At 53.4% G+C, this 18730-nt stretch overlaps 1 protein-coding gene across 1 annotated transcript; it reads left to right on the top strand.

The window, feature by feature from the left end:
- The first annotated feature begins 1277 nt into the window (after positions 1-1277).
- Positions 1278-13080, top strand: CHMP1A (charged multivesicular body protein 1A). The gene is made up of 7 exons (XM_060254471.1): positions 1278-1356; positions 4274-4293; positions 4913-4990; positions 7006-7152; positions 7996-8124; positions 10117-10304; positions 11825-13080. The coding sequence occupies exons 1-7, from the start codon at positions 1350-1352 to the stop codon at positions 11844-11846; spliced, it is 591 nt and encodes a 196-aa protein (XP_060110454.1). The 5' UTR covers positions 1278-1349; the 3' UTR covers positions 11847-13080.
- The last annotated feature ends 5650 nt before the right edge of the window (positions 13081-18730 follow it).

Genomic DNA, 18730 nt, shown 5'->3' with positions numbered 1-18730 from the left:
AGTCAGAAGACTGGCAGTCCCTTTCTTGGCTTTTTGTGCTTGTTTTATGCTTGCAGGGTGTTCTGGCATAGGGAACATTCCCAGAAGAGCAGCTCTAATCCATTGTGCCACTTCAGCATTCCACAGCCCGGTTCTCAATTCTTGCAGGGGTTAATCAGCCCCACAAGGTTGTTGTGAGAGCAGTACAGGGGAGATGGGATTTACATTACATTTCCTGGGATGGAAATGTAAGGTGGAGATGGCTTTGCCTGCAACCGAGCGTGTGTTTTGATTCCTTGCCCTGCCAGTTGGGCCCATGATGCTTTAATGCAACTTCTGTTCTGTTCTCATCCTTGATGCATTTGACTTTTTCTGACGGGCAGCTGTGTCAGCCTGCAAGCAACACAAAACAAAACACGGGGGTCCAGCTACCATCACCTTCAGGCGCCTATGACGAATGACTTTTTTGATTAAACTGGCCTCTCGCCGTCCCGGGCTGCTGTTGGCAGTTACAGGATACATGTGTCTGTATGCACGTGTGAAGGTGCCAGGCATCTGTTTGAAGGTGCCTCCGCAGCGGGACTCACTCTGCTTGTCTTACAGCAGCATCGATGGGTGGTGAGGGCAGCTCCCCTCCAGGCTTCCTCCTCCCGGAACAAAACAACACGCAGACCGCCCCTTCCCCCCTGACGTAGGGTTGCCAAGTCCAATAAAAAAAATATCGGGGAGTTTGTCGTGGAGCCAGGAGACTGGGGGGGGGGGGGGGCAGGAACAAGGTTGTGACCAGCACAACTGAACTCCAAAGGGCCATCACATTTAAAGGGACTGCACACCTTTTAAATGCCTTCCCTCCATTGGAAATAATGAAGGATAGAGGCACCTTCTTTGGGGGCTCATACATTTGGACCCCCTGGTCCAATCATTTTGAAACTTGGAGGGTGTTTTGAGGAGAGGCACAAGATGCTAGGCTGAAAATGTGGTGCCTCTACCTCAAAAACCAGGCCCTCCAGATAGCCACAGATCGATTCTTCACTATACCCTATGGGAATCAGTCTCCATAGGGAATAATGGAGTGCCCAGCAGACGTTTCCCACCCACCCTTTCCGATGACCCCAAACCGGGGGATCCCCTGCCCCCACCTGGGGATTGGCAACCCTAGCCTGAGAGGCCCCTTGTCGGCCCTGCCGTCACCATAGCGACCGCTTGGCGCTCGACCCGCAGCAGAGGCCTGCCAGGCCCGGCCACGTGACCGCCGCCTCTTCCTCCAGAAGGCGACGGGTTGACGTCATGCGCGAGGCGACCCGGAAGTGGGCTGAAAGGGAACCCGGAAGTCCTGGGAAGAAAAGGGAAGCGGCGAGACTCCGGCCAGGATGGACGGTGAGGGAGCCTCCCGGGGGGAGGGGGGTTTGACGTCATGGGGACTGGGGTGTGGCGAGCGGGGAGGGGGAGAGAATTGGGGGTATGCACCTGGATGGGGGGTGGGGTTGCCAGCTTCCAGGTGGGGCCTGGAGCCTTCCTGGCGTCGCAGCCCCGCTGAGCTCCCGCCTCTTCCCAAACTCTGACCTCTCCAGGAATCTCCCAAGCTGGAGTTGACAACCGTGCTGATTGGATCATGTGACAGTGGTGCCATTCCCCTCCCTGCCCCCCTAGCGGTACGCGGTGGGGAGGGGCCGGTCCTGGGCGGGTGGAGGTGCCCTGTATTGTCCAGGAAATCCTCCTCTCTCCCACCAGCCTTTCTTTGTGTTTGGCCAGGCAGGTGGCCAGCGTCTCTCTGTCTAGCTAGTGCCTCTGCTTTTCAGATAAGACTGACCCACAGCCGCTTGGCTTCCTCATGGAATGGAAGAATAGATCAATACATAACAGACACAAGGGAGCTCTTGCCACGCCTGAGTGGAATCCTGCTTGTTTTGCTGCAGCTTACATGTCTGACGGAAGCTGTTGCCTTCTGTTCTGGACAACTTTATGAGGAATGTTACAGAATAAGGTTATTTTCCATTGGGATGCAAAGTTTCATCTGTCAATCTTTTGGTGCAAGCGTCTGCCTAGAATGAACCTATGGGCAGGCTGCTTCAGACCACAAAGTGGTCCAATCAGAACAGTCTTCGGTTCAGATCCTCACTCTGCCCTGAAGCCTGCTGGATTATTTATTTATTTATTTATTTTATTTGTTTATTCGATTTATATCTTGCCCTCCCCACCAAAGGCTCAGGGCAGCTCATATTTGCGTAGGCAGCCAGCACCAACCAAATAGCCAAACTCTCTCCCACATCACACACCATGCCGACACATTCAGTGACAGTGATCTTTGGAGACGGGAGAGCCCAGAAGGAGTAAGCCTCCCAAATAAATACCGCTGCCCCTCCCCCCCCACCCGGTAGTCCGTGACTGATGAAGATGGAGCTTCTGTCTTCCCTTCTCACAGCCAGGTCTCAGTCACACAAGCCAGGTCCACATTCTGATCCAGCAGAAAGCCCCGAAGGACAGAGGTCTTGTTATTTATGGACCTGACATTACACAACACCAATGTCGGAGGCGGGTACTTCAACTTGTCCCCATTGTCTGCAACCGTTGGGATGAGACACAGACTGGAAGGTGGCCGAGCATTCTGGTATCTCAGCCTCCTTCCCTTATATGAGCGCCTGTTCCCACCACTATATGTCAAGAGTGTTGTCAGGATCAAAGGGAAGAAGTGAGAAACCTTGGAGGGGGGCCAAGGTAAGGGTGTGACAGTTCCACAGGAAAAGCAGCCTTCCCTTGCTAGAGTCATGGTCATATTCTTGGTGATGTACACTGCTTAGTGGAGGTGGGTTCTTCTGGACTGAAATCTAGCACAGTGTTTTTATGATCAGCTCTAGGTCCTCTGGTTATGGAGACATTCAGGGACTGTTGGCAGTTTACAAAATGAGTAATCTCTTCCAGGAAATCGCTTTGTGGGTCACACAGGCTGCATGAGAGTCAGTGTGGTGTGTGGGTTAGAGCACTGAAGTAAGATTCAGGAGCTCTGGGTTCAGATCCCCACTCACTGTGTCACCTTTGCCAGTCTGTCAGCCTAACCTACCTCACACAGTTGTGAGGGCAAAATAGAAATGTGGGGAGGCCATGTACACAGGCCTGAGATCCTTGAGGAGAGGGCAGAATAAGAATGGCTGGATTCAGAGTCTTCAGATGTGCCTCCCTCATCCTACTTCATGGTGCACCACTTCCTGGTCTTGCATGCCAGGCAGGTGACACCACCTGGAGGTAGTCATCTAGGCTGTAGATGTCATGAAGGTAGGGCAAGGTTCTCAGGTTAAAGGTTGTCCTTTGACTGTACTAGGAAACAAAACTCTGACTGGTTCTAGGGGTCTTAGTGGACCATACACTGAACATGAGTCAGCAGCGTGATGTTGTAGCTAAAAAGGCAAATGTGATTTTGGGATGTATCAACAGAAGTACAGTGTCCAAGTCACGCAAAGTGATGGTATCACTTTACTCTGCTCTGGTTAGACCTCACCTATATTGTGTTCAGTTTTGGGCACCACAACTTAAAAGTATAGATGAGCTGGAACATTGTCCAGAGGAGGGCAACGAAGATGGTGAGGGGTCTGGAGACCAAGTCCAAGACCAAGGAAAGGTTGAAGAGCTGGGCATGTTTAAACTGGAGAGGAGGCAGCTGAGAGGTGATATGATCACCGTCTTCAAATACTTGAAGGGGTGTCCTATAGAGGATGGTGGAGAATTGTTTTCTGTTGCCCCAGAAGGTCAGACCAGAACCAACGTGTTCAAATTAAATCAGAAGAGTTTCCGGCTCAACATTAGGAAGAACTTCCTGACTGTTAGTGGTTCCTCAGTGGAACAGACTTCCTCGGGAGGTGGTGGGCTCTCCTTCCTTGGAGGCTTTTAAACAGAGGCTAGGTGGCTATCTGACAGTGGTGCTGATTCTGTGAACTGAGGCAGATCATGAACAGGAGGACAGGAAGGGCCTCATCAGGGCTTAGTTCTCGTGCCCCTTTCTTACACGCCCAGGGAAATGCTGATCACTGCTTTGGGGTCAGGAAGCAGTTTTCTCCAGACCTGTCGGCCAGGGATCCTGGAGGTCTTCTCCCCGCCCATCTTCTGGGAATAAGCTGGTGTCACTGGAGGTGTTTGGCGGGGGTGGGGGGAGAGGCATTTGTGAATTTCCTGCATTGTGCAGGGGTTTGGGCTAGATCACCCTGGAGGGCCTTTTCAACTCTGTGATTCTACAAAAACCAAAACACTCATCCCCCTCTTCGTCCCAGTCATCTTCCAACTGCCTTTTTCTTTCTCTTCACAGACACGCTCTTCCAGTTAAAGGTGAGTACAGGTCTAATGAAGCTCTCGCTCCATCTCCAGCTAGGCCCGAAGGCTGAGAAGCAAAGGGAGCTTGGCTTGGGTGTGTTAGGCCTGAAGGGCTCCTGGTCAGGTTACTCCACCTGGGGCTGTGAAGAGGGCTCTGCTAGCAGAGTCTGGGGCCGGGGCCATCATGAGTGGCTGGGGGCTTTCCATTGTGCAGTCACTCACCACAGGAGGCAAGTCTCCCATTCCCCTCATAGGGGGGATCTACAGGAAGTCCCAGCCGCAGCGTGGCTTCTCTGTGAAGTATCTAGTGCTCCCAGGCAGATGGAGTGTTGCTTGGGGTGGTCAGCTTTCTGGCAGAGAGGCAACGGCCTCTTCTGCCCCTGGCCTCCATCTGCAAAGTTGCACCGTGTAGCCTGCCCCCATTAAGAAAGGAAACCAGCATCGCATAAAGTGCTTTTCCGCCTGAGCCTTGTTAATGCCTGCAGTTGGATATGCTCCCTGGCCTGGTCACTGAACACTGTGCCCACTGAGGCACCAGCTGCCTCTCTCCTTGTGTCTGAGCTGCAGCAGGGGCTGCGGGAAGGGGTGCTGTTCCACAGACCTCCATAGCTGCTCACCGTGTGCTTCTCTCCAGTTCACAGCCAAGCAGTTGGAGAAGCTCTCCAAGAAAGCAGAAAAGGACTCCAAGACCGAGCAAGCCAAAGTCAAGAAGGTGACGGAACCTGAAGCTGGGAGCAGAGCTGCTGGTGGGGACTGTCCTGGGAGGTGCTGGGATTGCTGGTGTCCTTCCGCCTCTGCCGTGTTCCTCCCCCATCAATCTCATGCATATAAAATGGGCTGCATTTCCTTTCAGTCCGCTCTGCTTGGGGTCCCTTGGATCTTTGCTTCCTCTTCTTGTCTTCTCCTTCCAAGGCCCATCTCTTGGGCAACTGCACTCCTAAAGCAGCCCAGCATCACCCTGCATGTGCCTCTGTTGTAGCATGGCCCTCCTGTGAAGCTCTGTTTCTGTTCTGCCAGCATCTCGTCAGCTGTAAGTCCTTTAGGCAGGGGCTCTTCTAGACTCTCTGAACCCTCCAGATCACCATACAAGAGACAGCGGCATAGAGATGGGGCACTCCTGCCATAGGATCACGGGAGGTGCTGCCAGAAAGCCTCCTTGTGGTTTTTAAGCCCTTGTTCCAGGTGCCTGCAGTGTCATGAGGGACAGGATCTTATTCTGGGGTTTTCAGATGTGTCACAAGACATAGTATGTAATATCTAGAACAGGGATGTCGAACCCATTTGTTATGAGGGACGGATCTGACATAAATGAGATCTTTTGGAGCCAGGCCGTGCGTGCGCCTATTTAAGATTAGGTAGTGGAGATATAAACTTTATAAAGGACACAGACAAATGTAATTAATTTTTTTTAAAAAACTTGCTTAAAACATTAGCATTCATTGGTCTTAAAGGTGCTTTCTTTGTATTTCTCCTGTGGGATCCAGGGAACTGGGCAAAGGAAGTTCTGGCTCTTTCCTTTCTTCCCCAGGAGAGGGGGAGGAGCCTCAGCCAATAGAATTAATTAATTTATTTTATTTACATTACGCTTCTATCCCGCCCTCTCCGCAAGCGGACTCAGGGCGGCTCACAACATTCGTTTTAAACAGTGTCAATAAAATCTATAAAACATTAATACAATTAAAATTTAAAAACTATTCCACAGTGCTGTACCATTACTATGTTGGCGGTTCTGCTTTTCAGAAGGTTGGACACCGGATACTCTAACTGATGTCAGGTGGCAGCTCTCTTTTGGTTTAAGCTTCGAAGGCCTGTCGAAACAGTTCGGTCTTACAGGCCCTGCGGAACATAGGAAGGTCCTGCAGGGCCCTTATGGCCTCCGGGAGAGCATTCCATAACTCTGGTGCTGCCACCGAGAAGGCCCTGGCTCGTGTCAAATGCAACCTAGCCTCCTTTGGTCCAGGGGTGGACAGCAGATTTTTTGTCCCTGAACGCAGTGCTCTCTGGGGGATATATGGGGAAAGGTGGTCCCGCAGATAAACAGGTCCCTGACCATAAAGGGCTTTAAAGGTCAATACCAACACCTTGAAACGGACTCGGAACATAGTAGGTAGCCAGTGCAGCTCTTTCAGCACTGGCCGAATGTGCTCCCATCGGGGGAGCCCCATTAACAGCTGCGCCGCAGGAAGAGAGGCTTGGCTCAGTAGCTCTGCTGTACAATTGAGAGAGCCTGGCAAAGCAAGCTATCCCTTCCCCCCTCCCTCCCCAAGGGAGGGGCCTCAGCCAATGGAGAAAATAGAGACTTTGCTCTGTAGCTCCTGTGTGATTGATCAGGCCTGACAAAGCAAGCTGTGCTGCAGAAGGAAGCAAGAGAGAGGGAGAAGGAAGCAGACAACACCTAGTTGCTCGGGGGCCTGATAGGAAGCTGCATGTTTGACACCCCTGATCTAGAATTTCAAGGGATGGTAGGCATACGTACACATTTTGAAGCTGCCCAGTTTTTGCCCCTGCGGACAGCGTAGTGGCAGCCTGTGCTCTGTCTTGCTCCCGGGGAACCACTTCCCTCTGCCCCCAGTGCCTCTGATTGATGCTTGAACAGGGAAGGCTCGGGGTGGAATGCCAGTCCTGGCCCAGACAGCTGAGAACTTGTAGGCAGCTTCAGCTGGAAGCCTGTCCTGGCTTGGAGCTGGGTGGCCTGATCCTGATCCTCTTTGCCTTGCTGTGCTCCAGGCCCTTCAGCAGAAGAATGTGGAGTGTGCACGTGTCTACGCAGAGAACGCCATCCGGAAGAAGAACGAAGGCGTCAACTGGCTGCGCATGGCTTCCCGCGTGGACGCAGTGGCCTCCAAGGTTCAGACGGCAGTGACCATGAAAGGGGTAAGGAGATCTGCTCTGCCAGCCACCACCTTTCCTTGCCTCCTTTGTGCCGGTAGACGTCGTCTCTCTCCTGCTCCAAAAGGCTGAAAGGGATTGCCTTGCACAGAATTAGGCCAGCACTCTGTCTTGCCTTTCTTAGATGAATAGCAGCTCTCCAGCAGGTCTTTGGCTCACTGTCAGAGTGATCTTGTGACCTTGGGTATAGCTGTACACCTTTGCTGTATCCCTGAACTTTGTCCTCTGCAGGGGGGCCACACACCCCTGATGTAGCCAATCATCCAAGAGCTTACAAAAAAGCCTTGTAAGCTCTTAGAGGACTGGCTACATCAGGGGTATGTGGCCTAATATGCAAAGGAGCTCCTGCTAGAATCCCAGCCCTGGTTCTCTGACTCCTGTCTCTCATGGAACCGACCTTCTGAGGTCCTGGCAAGTGTTAGGATTGCCCCTTCCTGTCTTTTCCCCTTAGTGGTGTGGCAAAGAGACAAGGGGGGAACGTGAGCATAAGAGACCCCCGTGCTCAGTGGCTAGAATGGTTCTTCCCACAGGCTGTTCCGCTGGCTCCCCCTGCTGTTGGCCGTCCTGCTTGCATGGTGGCCGTGGCCTTGTTTGGACTGGCGGTTCTCAAATCTCCCCTCTGTCTGGACTTCCAGGACTTGCCCAGCCTGGGAAGCCAAAAGGGAGTCCTGCAGGCGCACCCTCCATTTTCATAGCTCTCATTTTCTGCATGTATGACTTTTCATTTCTAGCTGCATCCCGCTGCTTAAGTGAGCTTTGTGTGCCAGCTCTGGCACGGCAGGATGACTCCCTTTGCCTTCTGGTGCCCCTTGTGATTCTGTGCTGCAGGTGACGAAGAGCATGGCCCAGGTGACCAAGGCCTTGGACAAAGCCCTCAGCTCCATGGACCTGCAGAAGGTCTCGGCGGTGATGGACAAATTCGAGCAGCAGGTGCAGAACCTGGACGTCCACACTTCGGTAAGCGCTTCTCGGGGGTGGGGGGTGGGGGCCAGCTGTGCTGCTCTGCCCTGGGCGAGAGGAGGCCCTGGTGCCGTGGAGCAAGACCCAAGCGGCCCCTGCCGGTGGGGTTGGTTCCCAGCTGGCACCTGCTTTACATACTGTCGCCTCCTTTGCTCTGCACAGATCCAGACGTCTGGTGCAGGAAATAGAGGGCGCCCATTTCCCCTCCCTTTGCTGCCCCTTTGTGTGACCTGCTTCCCAAAAGCACCCATCAGATGCCAACTCTCTCTTGCGTCTAGCTGTGTCCTACTGCTTAAGTTAGTTTGAGAGCCAGTTTGGTGTAGGGGTTGAGTGTGTGGACTTTTATTTTATTTATTTATTTTATTTATCTGAGATTTATATCCCGCCCTTCCCACTAGGTGGCTCAGGGCGGCTTACAACATGTAAAACTAACATAAAATATAAAATTAAGCATTAAAAAATATAAAATTAAGCATTTATCTGGGAGAACTGGGTTTGATTCCCCACTCCTCCACTTGCAGCTGCTGGAATGGCCTTGGGTCAGCCATAGCTCTGGCAGAGGTTGTCCTTGAAAGGGCAGCTGCTGTGAGAGCTCTCTCAGCCCCACCCACTTCACAGGGTGAAGAAGATAAAGGAGATTGTGAGCCGCTGTTGTGGGGGAAGAAGATAAAGGAGATTGTGAGCCGCTCTGAGACTCTGATTCAGAGAGAAGGGTGGGGTATAAATCTGCATTCTTCCTTTGCAAAACCACCTTTTCCATAGGGCCTTCGGCAAAGCCCTTAAGTCCTCCTCCCTTGCCCTGTCATTGGGGCTGATGAATGCAGTTGCCTCACTTTGCTGATTTCCTTCTCCCCCTCTTGGTTGCCTCCTTTGTCTCAGTTTTTCAGTTACGAGCACCACAGTAAATAGACCTTGTAAGAAGCCATGGGAATAGGTGGTAGTGCACTCTGCCCCATGGTGCAGAGTGGTAAGCTGTGGTACTGCAGTCCAAAGCTCTGCTCACGACCTGAGTTCATTCCTGGCAGAAGCTGGGTTCAGGTAGCTGTCTCAAGGTTAACCTCCATCCTTTCGAGGTCGGTAAAATGAGTCCCCAGCTTGCTGGGAAGAAAGTGTAGATGACTGGGGAAGCCAAGGGCAAACCACCCTGTAAAATGTCTGCCGTGAAAACGTGATGCGATGTCACCCCAGAGTCGGAAATGACTGGTGCTTGCACAGGGGTCTACCTTTACCTGCAGAAAGTTGCTGGCACCTTCTCCTGGGTCCTCTGCCTTGGGGAAAGGGAGGGCTGTCTTCTCCGCTCTCATGCCGGAAGGCCCAAATGGTTAAGTGTGCAGACTCTTATCTGGGAGAACCGGGTTTGATTCCCCACTCCTCCACTTGCAGCTGCTGGAATGGCCTTGGGTCAGCCAGAGCTCTCTTATCTGGGAGAACCAGGTTTGATTCCCCACTCCTCCACTTGCAGCTGCTGGAATGGCCTTGGGTCAGCCATGGCTCTCTTATCTGGGAGAACCGGGTTTGATTCCCCACTCCTCCCCTTGCAGCTGCTGGAATGGTCTTGGGTCAGGCATAGCTCTCTTTGGGAGAACTGGGTTTGATTCCCCACTCCTCCACTTGCAGCTGCTGGAATGGCCTTGGGTCAGCCAGAGCTCTCTTATCTGGGAGAACCAGGTTTGATTCCCCACTCCTCCACTTGCAGCTGCTGGAATGGCCTTGGGTAAGCCAGAGCTCTCGCAGTTGTCAATGAAAGGACAGCTGCTGTGAGAGCCCTCTCAGCCCCACCCACCTCACAGGGTGTCTGTTGTGGAGGGAGAAGATATAGGAGATTGTAAGCCACTCTGAGATTCCAAGGGAAGGGCAGGGTATAAATCTGCAGTCTTCTCTTGCTCCTGCCTTCTGGAAAAACACCGCATGATGGGCACGGAGGGACAGCCCTCCCTTGGGCTGGGGTTCAGCTACTTCTTGTCAGCCTCCATCTTGCTTCCCTCTCAGGTGATGGAGGACTCCATGAGCTCAGCCACGACGCTGACCACACCCCAGGAGCAAGTGGACAGCCTGATTGTGCAGATCGCGGAGGAAAACGGCCTGGAGATCATGGATCAGCTGAGCCAGTTGCCTGAGGGCGCCTCTGCGGTGGGAGAGAGCTCTGTGCGTTCCCAGGAGGATCAGCTGTCGCGAAGGTACCTCTGCTTCTCAAATATCCGCAGATCTTTCCCGAAGATAGATATGCTGCCACCCCGCCACACCCCGCCATGCCAGCTCCTGTGCCCGGCCACTGTAGGAGAGTGCTTGGGCTGGGATATGAGAAACCTGGGTTCAGATCCCCACTCTGCCAGGGAAGCTCGCTGGGGGACCTTGGATCAGTCACATTCTTTCTGCCTAGCCTGCCTCCCGGGGCTGCAGTTGTGAGGATGAAGGAAGGCCCAGGCCCAGCCTCCTTGGAGGGACTCTGGCCCCTGCTGTTCCCTGGCAACCCTGGACAGGCCAGTTGGGGGTGGGGGGGTAGGGGGAGGAGCTTGCACCTGGTCTCTGGCACGCTCCTGAAAGGGTGCCTCATCTCAAGAAGGAAAGAAGGGGCATCCACCAGAACTGGAGGCTTTGAGAAGATGGTCGTGTTTGCATTTCCCTCCCTCTGCCTGTTGCTGCTGCTCTGAACCATTAAAGATTTGGCCCCCCTGGAGCCCTCCCAAGCCCTTCTGGCCCAGTGGTCAGCCCCAGGCTGGGGGATGGGGGTTGAGACCTAAGTTTGGTGTAGTGGTTAAGTGTGCGGACTCTTATCTGGGAGAACCGGGTTTGATTCCCCACTCCTCCCCTTGCACCTGCTGGAATGGCCTTGGGTCAGCCAGAAGAAGAAGAAGATGATATTGGATTTATATCCCGCCCTCCACTCCGAAGAGCCTCAGAGTGGCTCACAATCTCCTTTCCCTTCCTCCCCCACAACAGACACCCTGTGAGGTGGGTGGGGCTGGAGAGGGCTCTCACAGCAGCTGCCCTTTCAAGGACAACCTCTGCCAGAGCTATGGCTGACCCAAGGCCATGCCAGCAGGTGCAAGTGGAGGAGTGGGGAATCAAACCTGGTTCTCCCAGATAAGAGTCTGCACACTTAACCACTACACCAAACTGGCTCTCTTATCTGGGAGAACCGGGTTTGATTCCCCACTCCTCCACTTGCACCTGCTGGAATGACCTTGAATCAGCCATAGCTCTTGCAGGAGTTGTCCTTGAAAGAGCAGCTTCTGGTAGAGCTCTCTCAGCCCCACCACCTCACAGGGTGTCTGTTGTGGGGGGAGAAGGTAGATTGTGATCCGCTTTGAGACTCTGATTCAGAGAGAAGGGCGGGGTATAAATCTACATCTTCTTTTGAGTTGGGGTGGGGCGCATTATCAGTCCCTGCTGTTCACACTCAGCACCTGATAGCAGGGAGTCAGTGCCTCGGAATATTTTAAACTGTCCCGATTAAAGGCCTTAAAGAGACTGATCCTGGTCTCAAACTATTTGAGTTACTGGCCATCCCGCTCTCATGTGGTGGTAACTGGCTCTTCAGTGATGAAAGATCTGCTTGTGCCTATTCTGAACCTGCTGGCTGTGGCCAAGAGAAAGAAGTTCCTTTCTTCTCTCTCTCTCTCTCTCTCTCTCTCTCTCTTTCTCTCTCTCTCTGTGATGACTTTCTGCCTTCAGTGTTGATTTCCTTCCTTTGCAGGTTGGCGGCCTTGCGGAATTAACCTCCCTCGCTCCTAGGAAGTGCTGCTTCTGCCTCGGCCATGTATGATTTGTGGGGTCTCTGTAAGAGACCCCTGGCCTTCTGTTCCCCCCTCCTCCTCCTCTTTGGACTGGTCCCCCACTCTGTGGGCACGTGGCAAGACCATCACTAAATGCCTCCCCCCATTTCGGGATGATTGCTCAGCTCCTCTCTGAAGCGGCAGAGGCGGTGGCAGGCTTGCCTACATGTAAGCGGGGGGGGGGGGGACACTTTGCAGGGTTGTTTTTTGTTCCAGAGACTCTCCTTTCAGTCTGGGTTTTGGGTCACATTCTTGGGTTTGGGGGTTGGAGGAATCGGATCCCAGGACCCTTGCAAACGAATTCAAACGTGGCCCTTGCAAGAATGAGCTTGCGTGCATTCTGAAAAGGAGCAGGGTCCCGATCCACACTGCTGCCTGCGTGTGTAGAGGCAGGCATGGCATGGCGCTCCTCCTTTTGTGGCTCCCGGGGGTCAGGCCTGCCAGTAGATGAGATGTGCTCCCCAGACCCCCTTTGGCAGCACCTCTGCTCCCTCCCTTGGATTGACAAGCACCGTCAAGTGACCTTTGTTATTGATGCACTCACCCTCTGCTGCCTCCGCACCCACCCCTCCCTGGAACTCCCATCAGCTGGGTTTGAGGCCCTCCTCCGCTTTCCCCAGCAGGCCTCCCTGCATGCAGGTTGGCTTTGGCCCATTTCCTGAGGCCTCTGCTGCTAGAGAGACTTCTCTGCCTCTTCCCAGACATCCCTGCTGTTGTCAAAAAGACTTGGGGCCTCGAAGCAGAGGTTGCTGGATGGCTTCGAGCACTGATCCTGGACGCGGCTGCCATGCTCCGTTCTGCCCAAGCAGCACTGAGAAGCAACCTGCTCAAGAGGTCAGCCCTGTAAAGCAGGACTTAAGGCAGAGGGCTGGAAAGGGGGGATGAAAGTCTCTTGCTGGGATCTGAAAAGAGGCTATTATTGCTCTCTTTTGACCCCCCCCCCCTTTTCAATTTCTCAAGGGCCTTGTACCTTTCCTGCTCCTCCGTCTCCCCTTCCTGCTGTAAAGATCTGGGGGAAGCATGTATCAAAGGCCTTCTCGGTCAATGGAAGGCATGTCCTCCAACTCTTGGGGTCCTGTGTTCTGGTTTGCCTTCTCTCTCTCTTTTTTTTAAAGAATTAAACCAAGTACTGTTAATTCCTTGACGTTGTTTTAAATAAATGAATACTGTCTGGAAACCACTGGTGGCATGAAGGCTTACATATCCCCTGGCTTTACATAGGGGATTGGATAAACATCTGGAGCAGAGGTCCATCAGTGGCTATAAGCCACAGCATATTGTTGGAACTGTGGCTGGGGCAAGTGATGCTCTGTACTCTTGGTGCTTGCGGGGGGGGGGGGCACAGTGGGAGGGCTTCTGGAGTTCTGGCCCCACTGGTGGATCTCCTGATGGCATCTGGGTTTTTTGGCCACTGTTTGGCACAGAGTGTTGAGCTGGATGGGCCACTGGCCTGATCTAACATGGCTTCTCTTATGTTCTTAAGTCTGGGGCAGTGATGCTCTGTCTTCTTAGTGCTTGGGGAAGGCAACAGTGGGAGGGCTTCTAGTTTCCTGGCCCCACTGGTGGACCTCCTGATGGCACCTTTTTTGTTTTTTTGCTACTGTGTGACACAGAGTGTTGGACTGGATGGGCCATTGGCCTGATCCAACATGGCTTCTCTTATGTTCTTATGTGACACAGAGTGTTGGACTGGAGGGGCCATTGGCCTGATCCAACATGGCTTCTCTTATGTTCTTATGTGACACAGAGTGTTGGACTGGAGGGGCCATTGGCCTGATCCAACATGGCTTCTCTTATGTTCTTATGTGACACAGAGTGTTGGACTGGAGGGGCCATTGGCCTGATCCAACATGGCTTCTCTTATGTTCTTATGTGACACAGAGTGTTGGACTGGAGGGGCCATTGGCCTGATCCAACATGGCTTCTCTTATGTTCTTATGTGACACAGAGTGTTGGACTGGAGGGGCCATTGGCCTGATCCAACATGGCTTCTCTTATGTTCTTATGTGACACAGAGTGTTGGACTGGAGGGGCCATTGGCCTGATTCAACATGGCTTCTCTTATGTTCTTATGTGACACAGAGTGTTGGACTGGAGGGGCCATTGGCCTGATCCAACATGGCTTCTCTTATGTTCTTATGTGACACAGAGTGTTTGACTAGAGGGGCCATTGGCCTGATCCAACAGGGCTTCTCTTACGTTCTTATGTGACACAGTGTTGGACTAGAGGGGCCATTGGCCTGATCCAACAGGGCTTTTCTGATGTTCTTATGTGACACAGAGTGTTGGACTGGAGGGGCCATTGGCCTGCTCCAACATGGCTTCTCTTATGTTCTTATGTGACACACAGTGTTGGACTAGAGGGGCCATTGGCCTGATCCAACAGGGCTTCTCTTATGTTCTTATGTGACACAGAGTGTTGGACTGGAGGGGCCATTGGCCTGATCCAACATGGCTTCTCGTATGTTTTTATCCCTGCCCCCGAGTCAGCTGAGAACTGGAGAAGGCAGGAGGGAATCTACAACAGAATATCAGGGGTTATGTTTAACTTGTTCCCCCATTAGTCCATAATTCTTGTCCTGAACTGCAGTTTCCAGAGCATTGGTCCGTCCAGCCCTGCTTGGAAGTTTTCACTCTGGTGTTGGGTGTATCAGATGAGAACAGACACTTTTGCATTCCAAGACCAACATGGGTGGAGTCTTATTAGGGGGCAGAGCTGTTGTCACAGTCTCCCCCCTGCCCGCCATCAAAGTTAGGAGATACATTTTTTGCAGGTGGGCAGCTGTGTGGTTCTGAAGCAGCAGAACTAAGTTTGAGTTCAGTGGCACCTTTAAGATCAAAAAAGTTTTATTCTGTTGTTTGGTGTAGTGGTTATGTCTGTAGAGAGTCAGTTTGGTGTAGTGGCTAAGTGTGCAGACTCTTATCTGGGAGAACCGGGTTTGATTCCCCACTCCTCCACTTGCACCTGCTGGAATGGCCTTGGGTCAGCCATAGCTCTGGCAGAGGTTGTCCTTGAAAGGGCAGCTGCTGTGAGAGCCCTCTCCAGCCCCACCCACCTCACAGGGTGTCTGTTGTGGGGGAGGAAGGGAAAGGAGATTGTGAGCCGCTCTGAGACTCTTCGGAGTGTAGGGCGGGATATAAATCCAATATCTTCATCTACCTCACAGGGTGTCTGTTGTGGGGGAGGAAGGGAAAGGAGATTGTGAGCCGCTCTGAGACTCTTCGGAGTGGAGGGCGGGATATAAATCCAACATCTTCTTGTATCCCCAGAATATAACTTTCTTGGTCTTCAAGGTGCCACTGGGCTCTGATGTTTTTTGCACTGATTGCTTTGGCCACTGGAGGGCTCCTTCCCCCTAACGATGCCACAGACAAGCCCAACAGACATTTTTGTTACGTGCACAGGAGCCTAAAACGCACCTGTTGGCCTCCCTTTCTCCATGGCCTTGTGCACAGTTCGGAAACCTGTTTCACGTGCATTTTAAAGCACCTTCCCTCAAAGCCACTCACGGCAGGCATTATAGGGCCAGCAGGGCACGTGTGAATTTGGCTCACTGAGGAGACGGAAGCCTTGCACAGATGCTGTGGAATGAATCTGACCAGAAAGCTGGCCTTGGGGGCAAGGCTGCCCCAGTATCCGCAACACCAGTCTTGTCAAGGGGTGAGAACTGGCCCATGAAGACTGGCACCCATGAGGGAAACAGGCAATGTGGCTGCTGCAGTTAACACATTCTTACAGAAGCACCAGACTCACCACAACGAGGAGATGCAGTTGGAAACCAGTTCAGAGTGGGCTGAAGTTGAATCCAACAAAGACAGAGGTCCTTTGCTTGGACCGCGGTGCCCCGGGAAGGGAAATCCCCCTTCCGTTTTTTGACGTGTGCTGCTGAACCCCCAGGGTCAAGAGCTTGGGGGTTCTTCTGGAGCCTTCACTGTCAATGGAGGCACAGATAGCGGCCACTGCCAAGTCCGCGTTCTTTCACCTTCGACGGACGAAGCAGTCGGCCCCCTTCCTGGAGCGCCGGGACCTAGCAACGGTGATCCATGCTACGGTCACCTCGAGACTGGACTACTGTAACGCCCTCTACATGGGGCTGCCCTTGTGCCGAACTCGGCGGCTGCAGCTGGTGCAGAACGCGGCGGCTAGGCTGCTGTTGGGATTCCCAAGATGGGAGCACATTCAGCCGGGGCTGCGCGGACTGCACTGGCTGCCAGTGGTGTACTGAGTCCATTACAAAGTGCTGGTTATCACCTTTAAAGCCCTATATGGCCGAGGACCTGCCTACTTGAGGGACCGTCTCTCCCCATATGAGCCCCAGAGAGCGTTGAGGTCAGCTGGAAAGAACCAGCTGAATATCCCTGGGCCAAGTGAGGCCAGACTGAAGACCACCCGGGATCGGGCCTTCTCCACTGCAGCTCCACTGCTGTGGAATCAACTCCCGGAGGAGGTACAGGCCCTGCGATGTTTAGACCAATTCCGCAGGGCCTGTAAGACCTACCTCTTCAAAATAGCCTTCACCTAATACCGAGCCAAGAAAGTTTCGCTGGACATGTTTTAGCCACTGAATTTTATTGAAGACCTAAGTTATAGCACCATAATGTTAATTTTAATACAAGTTGTTAATGATTTAATGATGATCTTATAATTGTAATTGTAATTACTATGTATGGGTTTATTGTATATTACATTCGTATGTTGTGAGCTGCCCTGAGCCTGCACGGGCGGGGAGGGCGGGATACAAATAAAAAGTATTATTATTATTATAGTCGCAGCCAAGACTCCCTTTAAGCTGTGGAGTCTTGGGAGCTAAAATTCTACTTTGTGAGCTGCTGCAGAAATTCGCGTGCTCTGGGGCCAGCCTTCCTGAGCCGAGACAAAAATGTGTGAGCTGGAGGCTAAAAATCTGTGCGAGCTCACACTAACTCAGCTTAGAGGGCACACTGGTCACAGCGGAGGAGTTGTTCCTTAGGAGTGTTTTGAATGGGGAAAGGAGTTGCAGGAAAGGCTGCAGAACCAAACACCTGGTCTCCCTGGGGCTTTGGTCACAAGGCAACAGGCAAGAAGTGAACAGCCTTAGCACACTGCCAAAGGGTCAGGCGGGGCTGGGAAGATCTCTAGAAGCAGTCTCTTCTATTGCGACGCCTCTGGGTTCCATGCAAGGGATTGCCCTCGAGTGTCCTGCCTACACGGCAATGGGGGCTGTCTGGAGCAGTTCCCTGACCCGCATAGCCCTGGCAAGGGCAGTCTAATCAGAGCTCAGGCGCTAAACAGGGTCGGCCCTGGTTTGTACGTGGATGGGAGACCATGAAGGAAGTCCAGGGTTGCAACGCGGATGCAGGCAAGGGCCAACCGCCTCTGGATGTCTCTTGCCCTGACCTGGGGTGGCCCAGGCTAGCCTGATCTTATCAGATCTCAGAAGCTAAGCAGGGCTGGTCTGGTTAGGACTCGGATGGGAGACCCCCAAGGAAGTCCAGGGTCGCTACGCAGAGGCCGGCAGCGGCAACCTGCCTCTGCATGACTCTTGCCTTGAGAACCTCACCTGAGTTGGCTGTGACTTGAGAGCACCTTCCAGATGGGCCTCAGGAGCCCCCTTTGGTTCCTCCCAGGCAGTTCTGAGAGCCACTCATGGCTGGTCTGCGCTGCCAGGCCAGCTGGCTGTTGAGCAGGGAATCTTCTTCTCCTGCCCCCTTGCTGAGGAGCTCACAGCACTTGCTAGAGAAGGAGAGCCCCATCTCTGTCTGTCCTCTCCTCCCCCCACCCCCGCCCAGCCAGCCAGCCAGCCGACACAACAGGAAGCTGACTCCCCCCTCCCACCCCGCTTGCCCAGGTGCCTTCCGCTGTCTGCCTGCTGGCAAAGACAGGCTGTTCCTGAAATGCCAGAGGAAGCTGCTAATGAGCCGCTTGATTAGCCAATTAATTAGCTAATGATGGATGCTTGGATGGAGCCCATGGAACGGGACGCCTGGCTGGCATTCGGCGTCTCCGTCTGTGCCTGGAGACGGGGCTGCCTTGCCTTGCCACCAGTGAGAGGAGGCCGTTGGGCTGCTTCTTGCCAGCTCCTGAGCCTGGAAGGTGAGCCGCTCCTGACCCTCCTTTCCCCCTCGCCTCCCCGCCTCCGTGTCTTCTGCCTTGTCTCCCCTGGCACTGGGCGCTTCCCCTTCTGTCCCTGCCAGCAATGGCTTCCTGCACAGCCTTCCCCAGTGATGTTGGGAGGCCCATGTGCCAGGGAGCGGGGGGTGGGGGGGGAGAGGGCCAAGCAAAAGGTGGGGGAGCTGCACACGGGGGGGGGGGCAGGACAAGAATGGAGGCTATGTGGCAGTTCATCCCCCCCCCCCCCCCAGAAAAAGCCCTGGGCCTTGGGAGCTGCCTCACTGCCTGGGGGCTTCCACCCAGAGCCCTGCCCCTACCCCCAGGCAGCTCCTGCCACCTCAGCTAGGCCAAGAGAGAGAGCGTCTTGGCCGGGAGGAGACACCCTGTATCAGGTTGGCATGGGGAGAGATGAGGGTTCAAATCCCACTTTAGAATCAGAGAATCCTAGAGTTAGAAGGGACCTCCAGGGTCATCGAGTCCAACCCCCTGCACAAGGCAGGAAACTCACAAACCCCTCCTCCTAAATTCACAGGATCCTCATTGCTGTCAGATGGCCGTCTAGCCTCTGTTGAGAAACCTCCAAGGAAGGAGAGCCCACCACCTCCCAAGGAGGAAGCCTGTTCCACTGAGGAATCGCTCTAAACTCACAAACACCTCCCCCTTAATTCACAGGATCCTCATTGCTGTCAGATGGCCATCTAGCCTCTGTTGAAGAACCTCCAAGGAAGGAGATTTT

The sequence above is a fragment of the Heteronotia binoei genome, chromosome 14 (assembly GCF_032191835.1).
Source record: "Heteronotia binoei isolate CCM8104 ecotype False Entrance Well chromosome 14, APGP_CSIRO_Hbin_v1, whole genome shotgun sequence".
Taxonomy (NCBI): Eukaryota; Metazoa; Chordata; class Lepidosauria; order Squamata; family Gekkonidae; genus Heteronotia; species Heteronotia binoei.
The sequence above is the reverse complement of the archived record's forward strand: the minus strand, read 5'-3'. Positions and strand labels throughout refer to the sequence as shown.

Coding starts and splice junctions, on each gene's coding strand:
- CHMP1A (XM_060254471.1), top strand. Junction 4,294..4,912: donor ACACGCTCTTCCAGTTAAAG/GTGAGTACAGGT, acceptor GCTTCTCTCCAG/TTCACAGCCAAGCAGTTGGA. Junction 10,305..11,824: donor GAGGATCAGCTGTCGCGAAG/GTACCTCTGCTT, acceptor CTTCCTTTGCAG/GTTGGCGGCCTTGCGGAATT.